The sequence below is a fragment of the Muscardinus avellanarius genome (genome assembly GCF_963383645.1).
Source record: "Muscardinus avellanarius genome assembly, chromosome: 1".
Taxonomy (NCBI): Eukaryota; Metazoa; Chordata; class Mammalia; order Rodentia; family Gliridae; genus Muscardinus; species Muscardinus avellanarius.
The window spans coordinates 98,587,851-98,608,502 of NC_137786.1; the positions used below are offsets into that span (position 1 = coordinate 98,587,851).

Sequence of the window (20,652 nt, forward strand, 5' to 3'; positions counted from 1 at the left end):
TGCATATATATAATGTCAATAAAAAGAACCAAGATACAAAACAATACATAATATGATTCATTCCTGTAACACTAAAAACTAGGCAAATTTAACTTGTTTAGGGAAAGGCTATTAAGTACTAAAATAATTATCACAAGTCGGAAAGACTTTCCTCTGACTGGAAAGATAGATGATAAAGAAAGAAACAGGGAAATGCCCAAGAGAAACTTTAGGGGTTGCTAGTTATGTTAAACTGTGTGTGTGTGTGTGTGTGTCCCCATATACACATGCATGTGTATATGCCCATGTACAAATGTATGTATATCTGTACGCATGTGAATTTCACATACTTTCTATATCACATTACATAACAAAAGAAAAACTTACTAACAAAAAAAAAATCAATCTCTAGGCCTGTGTCCAGTAATACTTTGTAATTTGTAATTCTGTACAAGTTACATCAATAGTGCTTTTTAAGAAGACTTGCTAAGTGTATGCTTCAACTCAAATACACTAAGAATTGTTCAGGTAAGATTTTATTCAAAATAAAACTCTTTGAAAATGAAAAGTATAATCATTAAGTAGGCCATGATGATTCAAGTGACTGCTTATCTACTAATTATTAATAATTACTGATTGCTTAGCTACATCCAAGGTCAAATTAAAAATTCGGCTGTTAAGAATAAAAAGACTAGAGGGCTGTACTCACCTCCTGAGCATGTCTTATGTCACCAGCCTAAAAGAAAGCGCAAGGTCACACGGGTGACTCGAGGATCATGACTCACCTGCTGGCTGTGTCTGTGCTATCCTTTTAGGGTACGTCTTGCTTCGGCTTCTTGCTACATTCTGGTCAGGACGGGGAAGCTGGATAGAAATATCTCGGCTCATTTGCAAAGCTGTCCTGCCACTTGAAAATGCAACATCTTGATTAGTAAAGGCGAAACCAGACGGCCACAAAATTAAACAGAAACTCATTCCAAATAGCTGCAAAGAAGAAAAACACACAAACTGAACTGGCCATAAATATACAATAGGTTTTAATTGATTCTCATTGTAAAATTGGCCAAGAAAGCAATTAAATTCCAAGAGGGGATGTATGTTAGAAAGAAGGTCTTTCTGAGGGAGAAAAAGGAACAAAGGGTTTATTAAAGGAGGAGGTAGGTCTAGATTTAAGAAGAATGATGGGTTACCAGTAAATATTTCTGATATCTTGAGCTCTACAACTAAATGAGAAAGAAATTAAGTCAAGCTAAATCACAGAGGTGATGACCCCACCCGACAGTCCCCAGTTGCATGCACATGGTGAGCCGTAAAAACCCCCGATGGGACTGCTAGGTGTGCTTTCCTCCAGAACCCTGCCCTGGCCCCTCAGCCGTTTATTATGCCCACCTCGCCTGGCAGAATGCGTGCTCAGGCAGAGTGCTGCTTCTCTAGAGATTCTGTGGAGATTCAACAGGGCAAGCTTTCCCTGGGGCTAGGCAACCCTTCTCAAGCAATTTCCCCAAGAAATTGTGTAATTCCACTTGCTAGATTTCAGTAGATATTCATCTTACTAAAAACCTTCTCCATAGTTGCTAAATTTGAGCCAGTGAACGACCCGGGCTTTTATGAAAGAAAACACTGTTTAAGTACAGGTGAAATGTATTTCTATATGTCTAGTTTGAGTCACCACAAGCAGAGTCATCTATCAAAGAATAAAACACCTTTTAACTGGCCCCATTTTATTCATTCTACATTTACAGGACACAGAGTGGTGAATGTCTCCCCAAAGAGACTAAGTGACACTTAGGAAATTCATCATACACGTATCTATGGATATTTCCCCTTCTCCCTATCTACTTTTATTAGAAATAAAGATGCAGCCAGGCCTGGTGCGCACGCTTGTAATCCCAGTATTTGGGAGGCTGAGACACTGTTTCAAAATAAAGAATAAAAAAAGGAGTAGCTCAGAGGTAGAATGACCCTGGGTTCAATCCCTATCACAAGAAAGAAAGAAAGAAAGAAAGAAAGAAAGAAAGAAAGAAAGAAAGAAAGAAAGAAAGAAAGAAAGAAAGAAAGGAGCAACAGTCAGGTGCATGGTGCATGCCCTGTGATTCCCAGCAACTAGGAAGGCTGAGGCAGGGGAATTACATGTTTAAGGCCAGCCCAGGCAACATAGGAATACCTTGTATTACTGAGAATTAAGATGCCATCCATGAACATATTTCATGTTTAATACTTCATAGAAATTAGAAGGAAGCTCTGACAAGTTTTCTTTCACTTAAAACTTAACTATTTTTTCAAAAAAATATAAAGTAATATAAATTTCTGTAAAGCTAAAAAAATTCCATAGGTAGAACAAAATTCCATTAAAAATGGCTTAGAATATGATGAGTAGACCCCAGACTTTCTGTTATCAAAAAGACTTGGGCATTACGTACCCCACTGCACAGAGGAAAAAGGTATTTGCTGTAAAAATATAACTTAATATGCGGACCACTGAGACATTTTATAATAAGATTGTAACCGTTTTTCCTCGTGGTTTCTCTCTCAGTAACAAAGAAGAAATGAGAAAATCACATCACAAGATTGGAAAGCCTAAGGTCAAGGAACATAAACTGATTTGTCACAGGCTACACAGGCCCCACAGCCAGAACAAGTTTTCTTTCGCCCAGCTGGTGGGCATGGGGCATCCTGGTGCCGAAGGAGAAGGGACAGAACATTTAGCCATTTGGTTTGAAGAAACAAGCTCTACCTTCCTCTAGCTGTGTGGTTTTCAGCAAGTTGTTTTTAAAAATCCCTATAAGGGAGCCAGGCGTGGTGGCGCATGCTTGTAATCCCAGCACTTGGAAGGCTGAGACAGGAGGATCGTAGGATCATACAGGTTCAAAGCCAGCCTCAACTACTTAGTGAGGCTCTTGGCAACTTAGTGAGACCCTGTTTCCAAATACAGTATAAAATATGTCTGGGATTGTAGCCTGGAGGTAGAAAATCCCCTGGGTTCCACCCCCAGTACCACATACACACACACACACACACACACAAATCTCTATAAGGAACTTCAGATAAATAAGAAAGATGAGTAGAACAAGTAAAAGGGGGTTGGAGGAGGGAGGTCAGGAGGGGGAAAGGAGGCTTTTTAGAGCAAACAGTTCAAGTTATGCTACCTCTACATAACAAGGTATCACTAGCACTCTCACTGACATGTATGGGGAGCGAGGGGAGTGGGGTGGGATCTGGAGGGAAACATACCAAGTGTGTGTGTATGTTTGTATCCACTGAACCTTACTATGCTATGGAATTATAAGGTACCAATCAAAGTATGTTAAAAATCTCTGTAGCTCAATTTTTCTTCTTTATAATATATGGTATTTATATTTGTTCTTACTATGTCCTGGCACGAACAGTCTTTCTATAAGACACTATTTCCTTGCAGTATAAAGTGATAAACAAATCCATAGAGTATTGGTACAAGGTGAGTGGAGTCACTCTGTGTGTCTGATGACTCTTTGTGACAGGACAGGGCCCTATTTACATGATCACCACTTCCCTGCCTCCTGGGGCTCTGGCACCTACCCCTTCCATGCTGAGCAACACTGCCAGCAACCCTTCAGCCTCCAAGTGAGAGGAAAGGCCCCATGTTCAAATTCCAGACCTGCCACTTACTGGCTAAGGGTCCTCAGCTCAATTACTTTATTTTGGAGACTCCAATTTCTCATTTGTATAACTGGGGATACAATATCTCCTTTGGCAGGTCACCATGTAGATCAGCACCTGTGAAAGCACCTCACAGTAAGAAGCTTCTCGTGAGAACTTGGTCTCTCTTCTCTGCTTCATGAAACGTGAGATCCCATGAGAGCCCTCATGATTTATGTCCTACACAGAGGACAGCTGGGTTCCCAGGGTGGGGTTCTCAAGCCTCTTTCACTTTGTGAGTATAAATTCCACACAACTCATTCATTCACCCAAATCAGAAATCCCCTACGAACTTAACAGCAGGTGAGAACAAGGTTCATTTTTAAGGTGCTCTGAGAAGGAGGTACATATGTACGATGTACTATTTAATCAAAGATTTAATCAGCCTCCACTTCAGATTATTGGTCCTCAATAGAGAGAACTCAAATGCCAGGTCCCAGCTTAACCTTCCCCCCCAAAACATAATCTTGAAATTTGGTTATCCCATGTTACTAGAAATGCCTGGTGTTTCTTCATCTCCTTAAATAATAACTAATTTCCCCAAAAGATATAGTAATCTTCTTGGCATTTTGCAAGCCCTAAAATTCAGGAGAGATTAAAGACTAGAACCTCATCACATACATGTACATGCACACCCATTAAACATTTATACACACCACGATAAATACATAAACACACACACAGACACCCACACTCTCACACTGCGGCCAGTTAGTATGCCGTTCTCCTCCCCCACCCAGGTGCTCTAAAAGCCTGCAGGGTCAGGTAGGAGCAATATGTGTTCCAGAGCTCTGTGTTCATGCCAGGATATCTCCTGATTGTCTCAACAAAGAGACAGGCATATGATGCTGATTAAAGACTGTTCACTGTCTTTTGACAATAAACAATACATCCACTAATGACCACCCAGCAGTCAGAGACCCATCCCTGCCTAAGCTCCAGGGATGAAACAGTCTTCCAAAAGTGGAGACAGGTTAGTGCTTCTCACATACAGACATGCAGATTTGGGTTCCATTAGGATTTGCTAGACAGTTCACCTTCCCTATAAAATTAGAACAGATTTAACAGAGCCTCCATTTCTGCAAAGGGTACCTTTAATTACTTTCTTGGAAGAAGTGATATTTAATATGCAAAATCCAATAACTTTCTAATAATAATTCCCAGTAGCCACAACATTTGCATTTCAATAAATTTGAGAAATCAGGGACAGCTGAATGTGTGGAAGCCAATGACAGCATATGTTAAACATCCTGATTATAATTTCAATAGTATAAACACTAACACAGATGTCTGTTCACCAATGCCACTTCAGTGACAAGGAGAGCTTTATATTTCCTTCAAAACCTAGCAGCGCTGTATGCCACAACTGGAAGAACAGCCCACGTATGGGCTATGAGCTGTTCTCCTCAGAAGAAAAGTAAATAATCGTTCTTTAAAATTCTTCATAATTATATCATTGGCTAAGGAAGAATCTTGGAAAACAGCAGATTAAGTATTTAAATATTGCTGGGCGTGGTGGCGCATGCTTGTAATCCCTGCGCTTGGGAGGCTGAAACAAGAGGATGACACAGGTTCAAAGCCAGCCTCGGCTACTTAGTGAGACCCTGTTTCCAAATAAAATATAAAATAGAGTCGGGCGTGGCGGCGCACGCTTGTAATCCCTGCGCTTGGGAGGCAGAGACAGGAGGATCGCGCAGGTTCGAAGCCAGCCGCGCGCGCTGGCTTAGGAGACCCTGTTTCCAAATAAAAAATATATATATAAATAGGTCTGGGAGTGTAGCCCAGAGGTAGAAGGACTTCCAGGAACCCCAGTACCACCAAAAAAAAAAAAAAAAGAAAGAAAGAAAAAAAAGAAAAATAAAATAGGTCTGGGGGTGTAGCTCAGAGATAGAATACCACTGGGTTCCATCCCTAGTACACAGGGAAAAGCCAGTGTGGTGACGCTCACTTGTAATCCCCGAACTTGGGAGGCTGAGACAGGAGGATCGCACAGGTTCGAAGCCAGCCTCAGCTACTTAGTGAGGCTCTCAGCAACTTAGTGAGACCCTGTTTCCAAATAAAATATAAAATAGGTCTGGGAGCATAGCCCAGAGGTAGAAAGCCTCTGGGTTCCAACCCCAGTACCACCAAAAATAAAAAATAGACAAAATAAACAAAATAAAATAAAAACAAGGAATTAAAATCTAGCATACTTCTATCCTGTAAATGCTTGACTCGGCTTTAATTTCAAGTCTCCTATGGAAGCATTTTACTCAGTTATGTCTCCAATGAAATCAAGAGAACAGTGTCCCATCCCCTGGGTGGCATTTCTCACCCTGCTTGGTTTTGCAAGGTCTGAGGACCTGCCGCACTGCCTGAATAATACTGTAACTCTTTGAAGGGAGAGGTGATTAGATCTGATTCTTTGTATCTCTGGGCTCCTAATACCAATACCCTGCACATCACAGGCTCTCTAATGAACAGAATAAATTGAGACAAAGAAAATCCTCTTTCAAAATATAGACCTCATTCCCATCTTTAATGGAGATATTAGAAAAAGACACGAGCACCTGCCTAGCTGCATGACAATCAGGTTTTCTCCTCTACAGGCCAATACTGTTTAATGGTTAGAAGCACACACTCTGCAGAAGACATCTAGGGTGCGAATCCTATTTCATTCCTTCCTAACCAGGTTACCATATGGCCTCTCCAAGCCTCGTTTTCTTCAAATATTAATGGGGATAATATTTTCAGAAGACTATGATGATTAAGTGAAACAATAAAAGAGAAGCACTCTGCATAATAATGGCATTTAGTAACTATTTGAATATATTAAAGATATAACTAGCATTACTATATAAAGGTTTTATCCATATAGTAATTTTGTGCATCAACAGCACGGTTTGATGTACAATAAAAAGGATGTACAGTGTTCCATATGGGGATCAAAACCAAAGGTGCTAAGAACACAACAGTCAGCTACTGTTCAGAACATCTACTTTGTTTCATAATCACAGAATATTATTAGAAATATGTAGCCGGGCGTGGTGGCACAAGCTTGTAATCCCAGCATTCGGGCCGCTGAGACCTGGAGGATCGCGGTTCGCGGACAGCCTCAGCTGCTTAGTGAGGCCCTCTGCAACTCAGTGAGACCTGATTTCAAAATAAAGAATAAAAAGTAGGGCGGGGGTGTAGCTCGGAGGTCAAATGCCCCTGGGTTCCATCCCCAGACCCACACACACACAAAAAGAAATAAGCAATAATTTTATCAGAATAAAATTCTGAAGACAAGAGGCTTTACTATGTTCTAAAAGCCCTAAACTTAATATAGTTAATGCGACATTAAATATAGATGATTCTGAAAAATAATTTTGTCAAGAAAGTTAGTTTAATAAACTGTGTGCTTACAAAACACATTGGCACCGTGGGGAATAAAAAAAAAAAAGCACTAAATCACACGCTGTAGATTTATGTTGACAGCTTGATTAATGCACACACTCCAAGAGAAAAAAAATGGCATTTACCTATACCGGTGCTTATAACCTATGGATCCAAACTTGCTGAGTTTTCTTGACAATGAATTTGATTCTGTTTCTGGCATTCTAAAGTTCAAAAAGAAAACAAAAGATTCATAAACACATTAACTTGTACATTTGAACATAAAACTACTTAGAAAACATAACAGTGCCACACTATTTGACAGAGTCAAAGAAATAGTCATCAGTTATTTTAAGCTAATATTTGAAACACAACTACACCCACCTTAGGATGTCGTATATGAATAATACTACATACTCACACTTTCTAAAGACTATTATATACATCCTTGCCCTAGGGAGTTATAGTTGTGAAACAACTGATTTTCTCTGCTTAAGTCACCTTGAGAATTTTGTCATCGTGATGATTTTCTCATGTTAAGGTTTTCATGGCACTTAGTCATATCAGATATGATGGTTCATTCGTATTTGTAATAATGTCTTCCAGTACTTCCCATTTTGGGTTACTTCCAACAGACACTACCATGGAAGCTCCCTGGCCCCCCCTCATTAAACTGGAGGAACTCAGGCTTTCTGAGTCATGTCCCTTCTCAATACCAACCACAGAAAGGACCCTGGTCCTTTTATAAGAGTATTTCCCCAACACCATGCCTTTTAGGGGAATTGCTCCATATAGAAACCAAATAGAAATAAGGGGTGAATTCAATCTTGTTTCAGTTAAAAAATAAACATATAGAGCCGGGCGTGGTGGCGCACGCTTGTAATCCCAGCATTCGGGAGGCTGAGACCTGGAGGATCACGGTTCACGGATAGCCTCAGCTACTTAGTGAGGCCCTCTGCAACTCAGTGAGACCTGGTTTCCAAATAAAGAATAAAAAATAGGGTAGGGGGTGTAGCTCAGAGGTCAAATGCCCCTGGGTTCCATCCCCCGACCCGCAAAAAATAAAATAAAATAAATAAACACATACAATATAGTTTAATGTATTATCTGCTAAAATTTGGTTTTATCTGTACAACCTACGATGTGAAACAATAGAGAAAGTATTCCTAAAATGAGGTAGTCAATTCTCTGTTCCTGTCTTACTTGGAGTAGTCAATTTTCTGTGTCTCTGACTTGGACTCCCAGGAGCACTACATATAGTTGCCACCACCCTACTCCTCACTTCCCAGGACTCAACACCCTTTCCTGCTTGCTCCCTTCTCATGCCCTTGGCTGGCTCCTCCTATCCTCCAAATGCAGGGAGGGTCTGGGACTCAGTTCTTGGATTTCTGATTTTCCCTCTTTTATCTTTTCCATAGGTGACCTCATTCAGGCCCTTCTGTCATAAAAACCTACTAATGTTACATCATCAAACTGTGTCTTTCCAATGAGCTCTGTACAGCCAATCACCTTTCCATATCTCTACATGGATGGCTCGCAGGCATTTCAAATTTACTATGTCCACAGCAGAACCTGTGATTTCTGCCAGTGCCACATAGATGCTAGCCACACCTGCACTTAATATATAAACTTTTAAAAAATTATCCTTTATCCTTTCTTATAGTATAAGCAAAGAACATCTGTATGTGTACACATGTATATACATATACACATGTGCACATGCTTATATAATACAATCCAGAGAATTATATTAATAGAAAAAATAAATAAATAAAATAGAAACACTTATGAATTTGTTTATATGCCAAATAGAATTATTGTTATACAACATGACATTTTCAATTAGAACAATGAACAAAACTTTCTCATTAATGTACCTAAAAAACGTATGATGCTCTACGCTGCACTTCCAGAGATGCTTGCAAGCAGTTTTACTTCGAGCTTCAAAGAAGAATGAGGTTTCATTGCACTGAGAGAGAAAGAGGGAGAGAAAGAGAATTGAATTTCTGACCATAACACTCCTCAGATGACAGTCCTCCTTTGGGTAATAAAAATTTAAGAAAGCAAAAAGATTATTAACACATAAAGAAAGAATAATTTATTTCTTGAGATTTGGGGAAAGTTGCCTTAAATCATTTTCCCTTAATTAAAATTATAAAATATAAATTCTGTTTAAATCTTGGTGCAGTCATCTTTACTATTTACTTCTTCATCACCCCATGACTATGCATAAACCAGACTGACCAATTTCTGTCCACGGCCACTGAGAGCAAAATAAATGCTGATGTTGTGAAAATAAGCTTCTAGTAAAAAAGAGGGGCCTGTAAATCTAGTCTCTACATACAAGAACGTACATGTCACACTTACACTGATGTCTAAAGAAACTCAGAGGCTAAGGGTGTAGCTCAGGGGGAAAGCACTTGCCTGGCATGTGCAAGGCCCTGGGGTTCAATACCCAGCAACTCTCCTAACACACACACACACACACACACACACACACACACACACACACACACACACGAGCTCTCAAGAGGAAGCACTGGAGGAACCTCCACCACTGCAGTGTAATCTGGACAAATAAGTATCTCTGATTCAGAGTTTTTCCATTCTGTTGGATTGAGTGAATGGAGTAAATTAAAATGATATGACAGATGTAAAATACTATGTAATGGCTACATAATAAATTCTAATCCTTATTTTAACCTAGTGGTTATTTGGGTCAGGGATATTGAGAGATACTGGCAGTGTTTCAGGGGCTCTACCTCTGAATTTCATTCCATGCGTGTGTGTGTGTGTGTGTGTGTGTGTGTGTGTGTGTGTGTGTGTGTTGCTGATGGGGCATTCTAGCTTCGAACTATACCTCCAGCTCCATTTTATTTTTTATTTGGAAACAGGGTCTTGCTAGGTTGCTAAGGGCCTAAATTACTGAGGCTGGCTTCGAACCTGTAATCCTCTTGTCTCAGACACCCAGTCCTTTTTATGTTTTATTTTTATTTCTAAGTTGTTGAGGTTCTTGCTAAGTTGCTGAGGCCAGTTTTGAACCTGTGATCCCTCCCATCTCAGCCTCCCAGGTAATAAGATTATAGGCATGTGCCACCATACCCAGCTTAAGATAGTAGTTGTTTTATTGTCTAATGTACTGACTTAATTTTTTTATTTAATTTTTGTGGTACTGAGAACTCAGGAGCATTCTACCTTTGAGCTATAGCCTCAGCTTGATTTTACTGGGTTGCCAGACCCAGCTAAGATAATATATTTAATACATGAGAAACTAACTTTCAAGAAGGTATTCTTTTTCTTTTTATGGTTCTGGGGATTGTACTTTATCGGTGAGCTACATTTCCTGGCCCTTTTCTTTTTTCAATTTGAGACAGGTCTGGCTAAGTTGCCCAGGCTGGTCTCGAACTTGTGATCCTCCTGTCTCAGAACTCCTGAGTACCTGAGCTTACAAGCATGTACCATTTCACTTAGCAAAGATAACATTTTTTAGTAACTGAAAACCAAGCAAATTACAATGAGTGCTATAATGACAAACCACAAAGCCCGTGAAATCATATAACGGCTAATTTAGTTTCAAATTTTAAAATCACACCCAAGTCTCCAGCGCAGCAATGCCTCTGGGATGAGGTTCCTAGAGACTCATAAACACAACATTGTCAGTGCAGAGGAGCAATTGAAACGATTTGTCTTCTACTTCTAACAAGGATGGAACATTTATATGCATGAAATCCCCCCCCAAGTCCAACTGAAATGGTGTTGCCTAACTGAGGCATTTATGTATAAAATACAGAGATATGCTGGAAAACAAAGGCAATACATTCATGTTCTAGCAAGGCTAGCTATGATGCAAAACCCTGTGAGGTGGAGGAGGAAGCTGAGGAAGATTCACAGGTTTGGGGCTTGGGTGCAGGTAGTGCTCACAATGCCGCCAGTAGGGGAAGATGGGGAACTGGATGGCAGGAGGCTGGGTGGTTAAGTTCGCGTTGAGGCGCTTTGATCTGGAGGTGCACACAGGGAAGAGGGAGAGAGGTCACGTCTTCTGACCTAGATCTCAGGAGAGGAAACGAGACCACTCAGGAAGAAAACACAGAAAGGTTAAAGTTGGAACCGCAGGAAAGGCGCTCGTAAAGGTGCAGTGCGGAGGTCAGAGCGCTGGGGGAGAGGGCACACAGAAAGTCGCACTGGGTTCAATACGTTACTGAATGTCACGGTGAGAAATCTTTGATGACTTCTGTGAACGGGGGGGTGGGGGGTAGGGATTACAAAATTAAGGATGAGGAAGAAAAGCCAAGAGAAAGTTTTCCTCAATAGCAAAAGAAACAGGCTAAAGGGTAGAGGTAAAAGACAGGAGATAAGGGAATGGAGTGCAGAAGAAATCATAGAAGTTTCTTGGGGGCAGTGTAATAAAGTCCATGTTCCTATTAGACAATGAGAGTGCTTAGAGAGGAATCTAATTTGGGTTTTTTTTTTCTTTTTTTTATACTTTTACTGGTACATTATAGTCTCACATCATAATGTAGTTCATAGTCATAGTGACATAGGTGCACAGAGCACTTGATGGGCTTTTCCCCAGCTCCCTCCCACTACCATATAGGGTACTGAAATTGACATTGCTATTTTCACATATGTGTAAAATGTTGATGGAAGTGATTCCTTCATGGATTCTCCCTCCCTCAGACCACCTTCTCACTCCACTGGAGTTTCTTCTCCATTATCTGAAGTCCCTCTGGTATCCTGGTTACTCCCCATATGAGAGAAAACATATGGCCCTTCACTTTCCGTGACTGGCTAAGCTCACTCAACAATGTTCTCCAAGCCCATCCATTTTCCTGCAAACGACGTAATTTCATTCTTTATTGCCAAATAGAATTCCATTGTGCTTATATCCCATAATTTTGTAATCCATTCATCTTTTGATGGACACCTAAGTTGGTTCAATAATTTGACCATTGTACTGCAAGGAACATGGATATGTATATATTACTATAATGTTCTGATTTCAGTCCCTTTGGGGAGATACCCAGGAGTGGTATAGATGGATCATATGGTAGATCCATTCTCAATTTTCTGAGGAATCTCCACACTGGTCTCCAGAGTGGCTGCACTAATTTGCAAGTCCATCAACAGTTTAGAAGAGTTTCTATTTCCTCACACCCTTGCCAACATTTGCTGTTGTTTGACTTCTAGATGATTGCCATTCAGATGTGAGTTAGATGGGGGAAGGGAAGAAAGGAGTAATACACATCATACAAAAGCCGAGGTGGTTACACAATGACAACTCAGTCTCTTTCCTTCTACTGTTACCAATTCCCTTCCCAGAGTCCACTGCTATTTCTATTACAAGGGTTGTTGTTGTTGTTGTTGTTTTAGAATACTAGACTATTTTAAAATATAATGACTAGATAATTTATTTAAAAATAAATTCACATGTGGTTGCTTTCCATCAGGATAAGTTGCTAAGATAAAAGGAATGGCAGGACAGGCTGCTCCCCTCCCCACTGCCACCTTCCTCAGCATGTGGCGACCTGGCTACCTCCCTGTGCCTTTCCACAACGGAAGCTCGAGGTACTGCAAGACATACTGGCCTTACCAGCCACAAAAAACACTGGCCAGGAAAACTGTGACGCAGACACCTTCCTATTCTAGCAAAAGTATACATATATAAGGTATAATTTAAGCACCTAAATTAAATTTTAAAAAAACGAATTTAATTACACATAATCTAAACTTCCAGAAGTGGAAGAGAAGATAAAAAGTATTAAGTCTTAAAAATTAAACAAAACACATTTCCTCCAAATCTCAAACTTATCTAGAACTTGGTTTTCACTTTATCCTTCAAATTAATGTCCATATTCTTTTACTTTTCAAACTGTCTTTCATCTTATCCCTCATATTGATATTTGTATTATTTTACTTTGCAAGGAGAGACTTGGTCAAAGAATATCTAATTCTCAAGATATATTTTAAAAATTACCATCACTTAATGAAAGGATAAAAGGCATTCAAGTCCAATCAGAACTGGGTTTTTCTCAAGTTTCCTTGGGCACAAGTATAAGAAAAAAACAAAAGAGCCTCTGCACAGGCCTCCTAATTACTTCTGCTACAAACAAATGCAAGTCTGAACTCATCATCCATTACAGAGGGCTTTAAGACAAGCTGCCGAATTTTTATCCCATTATTGGCAGAATGATCCAGTTACCAAAGGGAGGTTAAACTTAACTGAAATAGGAACTAGGTATTCTGAATAAAGTCTGTGTACTTTTGCCATGAACAGCCACTGCTGGCATGCATGAACTGGCCTGGCATTTCAAGCGCTTCTTTCCACCACTCTTCTGCTTACTAAACCTTTTCCAAATGGCATAGCCAATTAGCACATCCCCCACTCATTCGTACAAAGATGAGCAGCTTCTTAACTGAATACGTTCGTTCCAAACTACTACTAAAACACCTCATCCAAATGTCCAATGCATGCTTTTGCAAAATGACCCCAATATATTTATAGCTTTGGTCATTTCATGCTGAAAGCAAGGCTACTATCTAAATCATTTCTTTTTATTTATAAACTGATTAAGCTTAAGTAACTTTTACATTTAAAAAGTGTATCATGTGGATATCACCATCCCTTGGGTCTCTATGCAAACTTTGCTCAAACCCCTAATTCCATGATTTGCAAGAATTCAGGACCTGTATCCTGTCAACAAATTCTCAAACCCAATGCCTGCTTTGCTAGCTGCACCTCCCTTGGCAAGCTTAAAGCAATCAAGCTGCTTTGCTTAGCTTCTCCTATATGTACGGAAATTACTGCAGGGATCACTGAAGGACTCACACTGCAGCCAGCACAGACACCTCCTCTCCCTGGGAACCCTCTATTTCGTGCCCCTCCGGAGCCTGTGTTTGACACAAGACACTTGGTGCCACACGCAGTCCTGTCCTCTAGCTGGTTTCTCCTAATTTCTATTTGAAGAAGCAGCAACAACTGGCAAGTCTGCCTTCCCCAGCCTCCCTACAAGGTTGGGAATGAGCAGCTTCCTAATCCTACTATTCTTCAATTGTCCCACATGCAAGTTACTAGAAGTAACTCAAGGTATACTGTTTGGGTCATTATTTTAGACCAAAAGAGATTGTAGCAGGCAGTTATTATATACATACTGGAAGACTTAACAGCAGAGAAGTTACTATCAATGATCCACTGAGGTAGGAGATTAAAGTATGAAGATTGCAAATCTCAAGTATTATGGAATTTTCTTTTTCTTTCTTTTTTTTTTTTTTTGGTACTAGGGATAGAATCCAGGGACATTCTACCTCCGAGCTACACCCACAGACATATTTTTTTTAATTTTTATTTTTTATAAGTGGAACATACTGAGAGTGGTGTACATTTACATTGTGCTTCATGCCCTTCCCCCTCCACTTCCCTCCCCAGTAGAAAGTGTCCAGGTTAATCATGTTGTATTTATGCTATTACACATATTCGTATGTAGCTCCTCCTCCATTGAACAACCTCAGCTTTCTTCCTCTCCTATCCTTCCATTCAAGCTTTGCTGAGATTTCCCCTCCATCATCTGGAATCCCTCTGGTATTACCACTACTCCCTAGCTTGGGCATATTAGAGAAAACATGTCCCTTCTCTTTCTGTGCTTGACTAATCATCACTTAACAAAATGCTCTCTAGTTCCTTCCATCTTCTTGCAAATGCTATTATTTTATTTTTCTTTATAGCTGAATAGAATTCCATTGTGTGTATTTCCCATAATTTTGCAATCCATTCATCTGTTGATAGAGATCTAGGTTGGTTCCATATTTTGGTTATTACAAACTGTGCTGCTATGAACATGGGTATGCGTATGTTAATGTAGTTCTCTGATTTCAACCCTTTTGGAAAGATACCCAGGAGTGGTATAGCCGGATCAAATGGTGGATCTATTCCCAGTTTTCTAAGGAATCTCCACACAGATCTCCATAGTGGCTGAACTACTTTGCACTCCCACCAACAATGTAAAAGAGTTCCTCTTTCCCCACATCCTCACCAGCAACTGTTGTTTGATTTCTTTATGTTTGCCACTCTGATTGGGGTTAGATGGAATATCAGCATAGTTTTGATTTGCATCTCTCTGATGGCTAGTGATGTTGAACATCTTTTCATGTATCTATTGGCCATTATATCTCTTCTTTTTTAACATGTCTATTCATTTCAGTTGCCCATTTCTTGATTGGGTTGTTTGTTTTGCTAGTGTAGAGTCTTTTGAGCTCTTTGTATATTCTGGATATCAGCCCTCTATCAGAGTGGTGGCTGGTAAAGATCTTCTCCCATTCTGTAGGCTTCCTCTTTAGGTTCTTGATGGTTTCCTTTGATGAGATGAAACTTTTTAGTTTGAAGAGATCCCACTTTTTAATTCTTGCTTTAATTTCCTGCACTTTGGAAGTCTTATTGAGAAAGTTACTCTCTGTACCTATATGCTGAAGTGTAGATCCTATGCACAGGCATATTTCTGATTCTTTATTTTGAAACAGGGTCTCACTAAGTTTGCAGAGGGCCTCACTGAGCAGCTGAAGATGGCTCTAAACCTGTGATCCTCCTGTTTCAGCCTCCAAGTGTAGGGGTGCTGTGTCGGGGTCCACTCGGCTGGACCGAGATGGCACCCAGGCTTGTTGCCAGCGTGGATTCAAGATGGCGCCTAGGCTTGCAGCCAAGTCATGAGACTCACAAGATGGACGTCTCCTTGAGCATGCGCAGTGTGCCATGCTACGTGCCTGCAGAATGATCAGTGATGCAAAGCCTTGTGCTGCCACCAGCCTGCCTATGAGAGAGTCAGAAGTGTGCATGCCCTAGCTGTGGAAGCTTGGGGTTGGTAGGGAATAGAAGGAGGGATTATGATGCTGATATATATTGTGCTTGTTGTACGCATTGTCAGACATATTAGACATATTAAGAAGGAAGAAGAGACATATTAAGGATCCATTAAAGAAGAATTCATATTTCAGCTGAAGAGGTGTCTGTGTCGTTCTCTAAGCCCCTGCGGGTCGGAGTCTTAGGGGACGATAGTGCTGGAAAGCAGGCTGGAAGAAGCGCTTTCCCCCCAATATGAGAGGTTAACTAGAGAAGTCTTCTTCCATATTAGGATTAGAAATAAGGTATTAAAATATAGAGTTAAGATATAGAAGTAAGGTAGGATTGGAAATAGAATGAAGATCCATAAGCCCAGCTGCCCAGGTTGCAGGATTCAGAGGGTAGGGGACCCACAAGGTCAAAGCCTCTAATCTCCAGCTTGCCGGCCAAGGTCTTTGTAAATGGGACCCCATCCCCATATCTCTGAGCTAGATCAGCAAACAAGGCCAGGCTAATCTGCTCTCCAGGCAGATTATTCAGTGCAGAGATAAACCTGGCCCAGCCAAGGTGGGTGGGAAAGGCAGAGCAGGCTCTGACGTGTGTGGATGCATGTTTTAAAATTATTGGTTGTACTTGTTTGTCCTTGTATCTGATTGGTTGTATTCTAAGGTTGGTGGGCTTGAACTTTTGGCGGGCTCTGACGTGTGTAACCACTCCCTCGTGTGTAACCACTCCCTCCTAGGGTTATAAAATTCAGAGCGTGGAGTGGGGAGGGGTTGAACCTCGGCCATAGTGTCTTGGTCTCGACCCCTGGCTAGCCGGGACAGAGCTGCAGCACAATAAACCTCACTTGTATTTTACATCTCTTGTGAGTCCTTCGATATTTGGGTTGGTGGGCAATTCTCAGACCCTTCACAAGTACTGAGATTACAGGAGTACTCCACCACGCTCGGCTCCTGTAGGATATTTGGTTTTGTTGTTTTATATCAAATCTCTACAAAATTTATATATATTAGTTGGCAATCATCAATTTAAGTATGAGAGGAAAATGAAAAATAATTACAGGCCTGATAACAAAGGACTAAATTAACTTCCTTATTATTGATAAAGCAAAAGAAATGTATTCTTCAACTGGAAATAAAAACCAAAGAGGCCGGGTGTGGTGGCACATGCTTGTAATCCCCACACTTGGGAGGCAGAGACGGAGGATCGCGCAGGTTCAAAGCCAGCCGCGTGTGCTGGCTTAGGAGACCCTTTTTCCAAATAAAAATGTAAAAAAAATAGGTCTGGGAGTGTTGCCCAGAGGTAGAAGGGCTTCTAGAAACCCAAGTACCACCAAAAAAAAAAAAAAAAAAGAAAAGAAAAAAAAACCCAAAGAGATATTATAAAATTTTAAGTGTTTTAGGGGAATTTTATCTTTCTAGAAGGTGAAGTTAAAAGACTAAAGTTTTAAAAACAACTATGCTGGTATATATAAGATACTGGGTGCTGGGCATGAAGGCACATATCTATTATGCCAATACTTAGGAGGCTGAGACAGGAGGATCACAAGTTCAAGGACAGCCTCAACAAGTAGTAGTGAGATTCTCATCAATCTAGGGAGACCCGTTTCCAGATAAGAAATAAAATCCAGCCTGGGGGTATAGCCTTAAGGTAGAATGCCTCTGAGTTCAATCTCCAGTATCAAAAAAAAAAAAAAAAAAGAAAAAAAAAGAAAAAAGATATTGGGAATGTTGTTTTGTTTTTGTTTTGTTTTGTTTTATTTTTCCCAGTCCTGGGGATTGAGTCCAGGGGCATTCTACCTCTGAGCTACATCCACAGCCCTATTTTTTATTCTTTATTTTTTAAACAGGGTCTCACTAAGCTGCAGAGAGCCTCACTAAGTAGCTGAGACTGGCCATGAACCTGCAATCCTCTGGTCTCAGCCACCCAAGTGCTGGGATTACAAGTGTGCACCACCATACCCAGCTTACAATTTTTACTTGTTTTTAACTTTTTATTTATTTTTAAATGTTTTATTGGTGCATGTACAATGTTCATTTTAATGGATTTCCCTATAATGTTAATTACGCTCTTCTAGATATCCTGAATTCAAACCTGGATAATGAATTCAAATTGAGCCCCCCTTCCCAAATAAACTTACCCGTCTATTAGTACTTGGAAAGAGAAATCTAAAGGAAATTCTAAAAAATTAAGTACACATTATCTTATTCTGAGTTTTGTCTTTATATAATGCTCGCCAAGGAATGGTTCTTACAAGAGTAGAGTCTTGTAATATCGGTTAAAAGGGCTCTATGGTCAGGTAAGAATGGCGGAATCCCGGGTCAAGCCCTCTGGTCTTTTAATGTACCAAAGTGAATTATGAATATCTGCTAACTAGTAAGGTGTTGAGTTGTTTTCCAAATTATTTGGGCAAAGAATCTACTTCGAAAACCACTGTATTTAAATTATTCTACTTCCTATTTGAAGAAATTCACAGACACAATCTAAAAGACCAGATAGTTACTTCTGTTACTGTTTTTACTTTCTTTTCCTTCTCTGCTTTTTAGAAAAATTGTACTGTTTACAAAACATCAACATTTCTTTCTTATATATGCAAACTTGTTTGTTTGTGGTACTGGGGATTGAACCCAGGAGTGTTTCTATCTCTGAGCTATACCCCACCCCTATTTTTTATGTTTTATTTTAAAACAGGGTCTCACTAAATTGCCAAAGGCCTCACTAAGTTGCTGAGTCTGGCCTTGAACCTGTGATCCTCCTGTCTCAGCCTCCCAAATACTGGGATTATAGGAATGTGCCACCTGCCACCATGCCTAGCTCTAATTGTTTTTTTTTAATGATCACTTTTATTCTCAATACTACAAATGTTAAGAATAGTCTAATAACAAATTAAGATATATCCTATAAGATCTACTGCTAAACTTAATTTTTTCTAGAAAAATTTTTATTCCTTGGGAACAAATGGCCTATGTGTTTTAATTATGAAGAACGTCAACAAAAAATACCAGCAAGTGGAGCAGGGAAAAGCCATAGGTCTGGGAGTCCTGGGCTTCCCTGCCTGCCCATCCACCAAATGAGACTGCCAAGAACTACGTGATCCCTGCTGTCCCTTCCTGCATAGACTCCCACAGCTCCGGCATGCAGCACCAGGACAACTCCATCACAGACATGCACTGGGTGCCTATGACACGTCTGACTCTGGAGTAGATGTCTCCAGCCTCACAACTCTATATGACAGACATCGCCTGCATTCTATACACAAAAACACGTGGTGAAACAGGGTCCAGAGAATTGTACAGAGTGAGTGGGAACCCTGGATGGAAACCATGTTAAGTGATGACAAATCTAATTTTTCATCACTGAGGATAGGATAGCAGGTTCGTGGCTAGTCTCACCTACTTAGTGAGGCCCTCCGATACTTAGTGAGACCTTCTGCAACTTAGTGAGACCCTGTTTCAAAATAGTTAAAAATAGGGCTGGAGGGCCAGGTGTGGTGGTGGCGCACACTTGTAATCCCCGTGCTTGGGAGGCGGAGACAGGAGGATCGCGCAGGTTCAAATAAGAGACCCTGTTTCCAAATAAAAAACATAAAATTAGAACTGGGAGTGTAGCCCAGATGTAGAAGTGCTTTCAAGAACCTCAGTACCACCAAAAAAAAAAAAGAAAAATTGTCAGGCGTGGTGGTGCACGCTTGTAATCCCAGCATGCGGGAGGCTGAGACCGGAGGATTGCAGTTCGCGGACAGCCTCAGCTACTTAGGGAGGCCCTCTGCAATTCAGTGGGACCCGGTTTCAAAATAAAGAATAAAAAAAATAGGGCAGGGGTATAGCTCGGAGGTTGAATAGTGAATGCCCCTGGGTTCCATCCCCAGACCCAAAAAGAAAAAAAAAAAAAAGAAAGAAAGAAACAGGGAGGATAAACTGGAAAGCAGTGGAGCTGCAGGAAAGAGTAAAGAAACAGACGGAAGGAATGCAGGAGTCAGCAGTACTTCTCTGGGTGCGCCTTTTTGTATAGTTTTGACTTTTGGAAGCATGTTAATCTTCTACATACTCAAAACATAAAATTAAATAAGAATGTGAAAGGGAGGGAACCATAACATAAAACAAACTGAAACAAACCTAATTAGATTCTGAGTGAATACATAACCACAGTAACGAAGAAGGAAGAGAGGAAGAGGAGGAGGGAGGAAGAAAGGGAGGGAGAGAAGACCAACCCAAGTCAGTTTTGAACGTAGCACACCATAGGCCTTCAGTATTGGCAAGGCAGTGTGTGTGGGTGAAAGAATTGCAGACAATTTTAGTGGTTTGGCCAAAGCACTCCTGAAACTATTTGATAAAAATTTTAGAACTGAGCAAATGAATAAATGTGTTACTGTTCTTGGGACCCAAGGTTCTCACGGCCCAAGAAAGGACATAAAAATATGAAATGGAAGAAGGCAAAAAAGAGCCCTGTGGGTAGGGGGGGGGGGTATGATATGAACTCGAGATTTCTAAAATATGTATGTGTATATGTATGGTTACATTATATGCTTGTGAATACATACATGCATTTACATTTGTATGTACCTGTATTGTAGTCTATGTATGTGTTATGCATGCACAGATTCCCTAACTCTGTCCACTGAAAAGATCAGGAAATAAAGTCACCCAAGTAGCAATGACCATATCTAGCCCCCAGATTGTGACCATTTTCCACTTACAGGAACCAGGGATTCTTGAAGAAAAATGGCTGATACCAGGGTGAGGCAGGAGAGAAGCAAGATGTACCAAAAGTATCATATTATGCCAAGAAAAGACAAAAGTACTTCAAAGAAA

The 20,652-nt window shown here is 40.4% G+C and overlaps 1 protein-coding gene across 1 annotated transcript in view; it reads right to left on the reverse strand.

Annotated features, from left to right (window-relative positions):
- Positions 1-20,652, reverse strand: part of EPB41L4A (erythrocyte membrane protein band 4.1 like 4A) — a gene marked incomplete at both ends in the record, with an annotated part of 273,193 nt that overhangs the window by 73,982 nt on the left and 178,559 nt on the right. Inside the window, 3 exons of the mRNA XM_080711919.1 lie at positions 765-886; positions 7,158-7,235; positions 8,889-8,980. Coding sequence (XP_080568045.1) covers positions 765-886; positions 7,158-7,235; positions 8,889-8,980 — 292 coding nt within the window. The remainder of the gene's footprint in view (positions 1-764; positions 887-7,157; positions 7,236-8,888; positions 8,981-20,652) is intronic.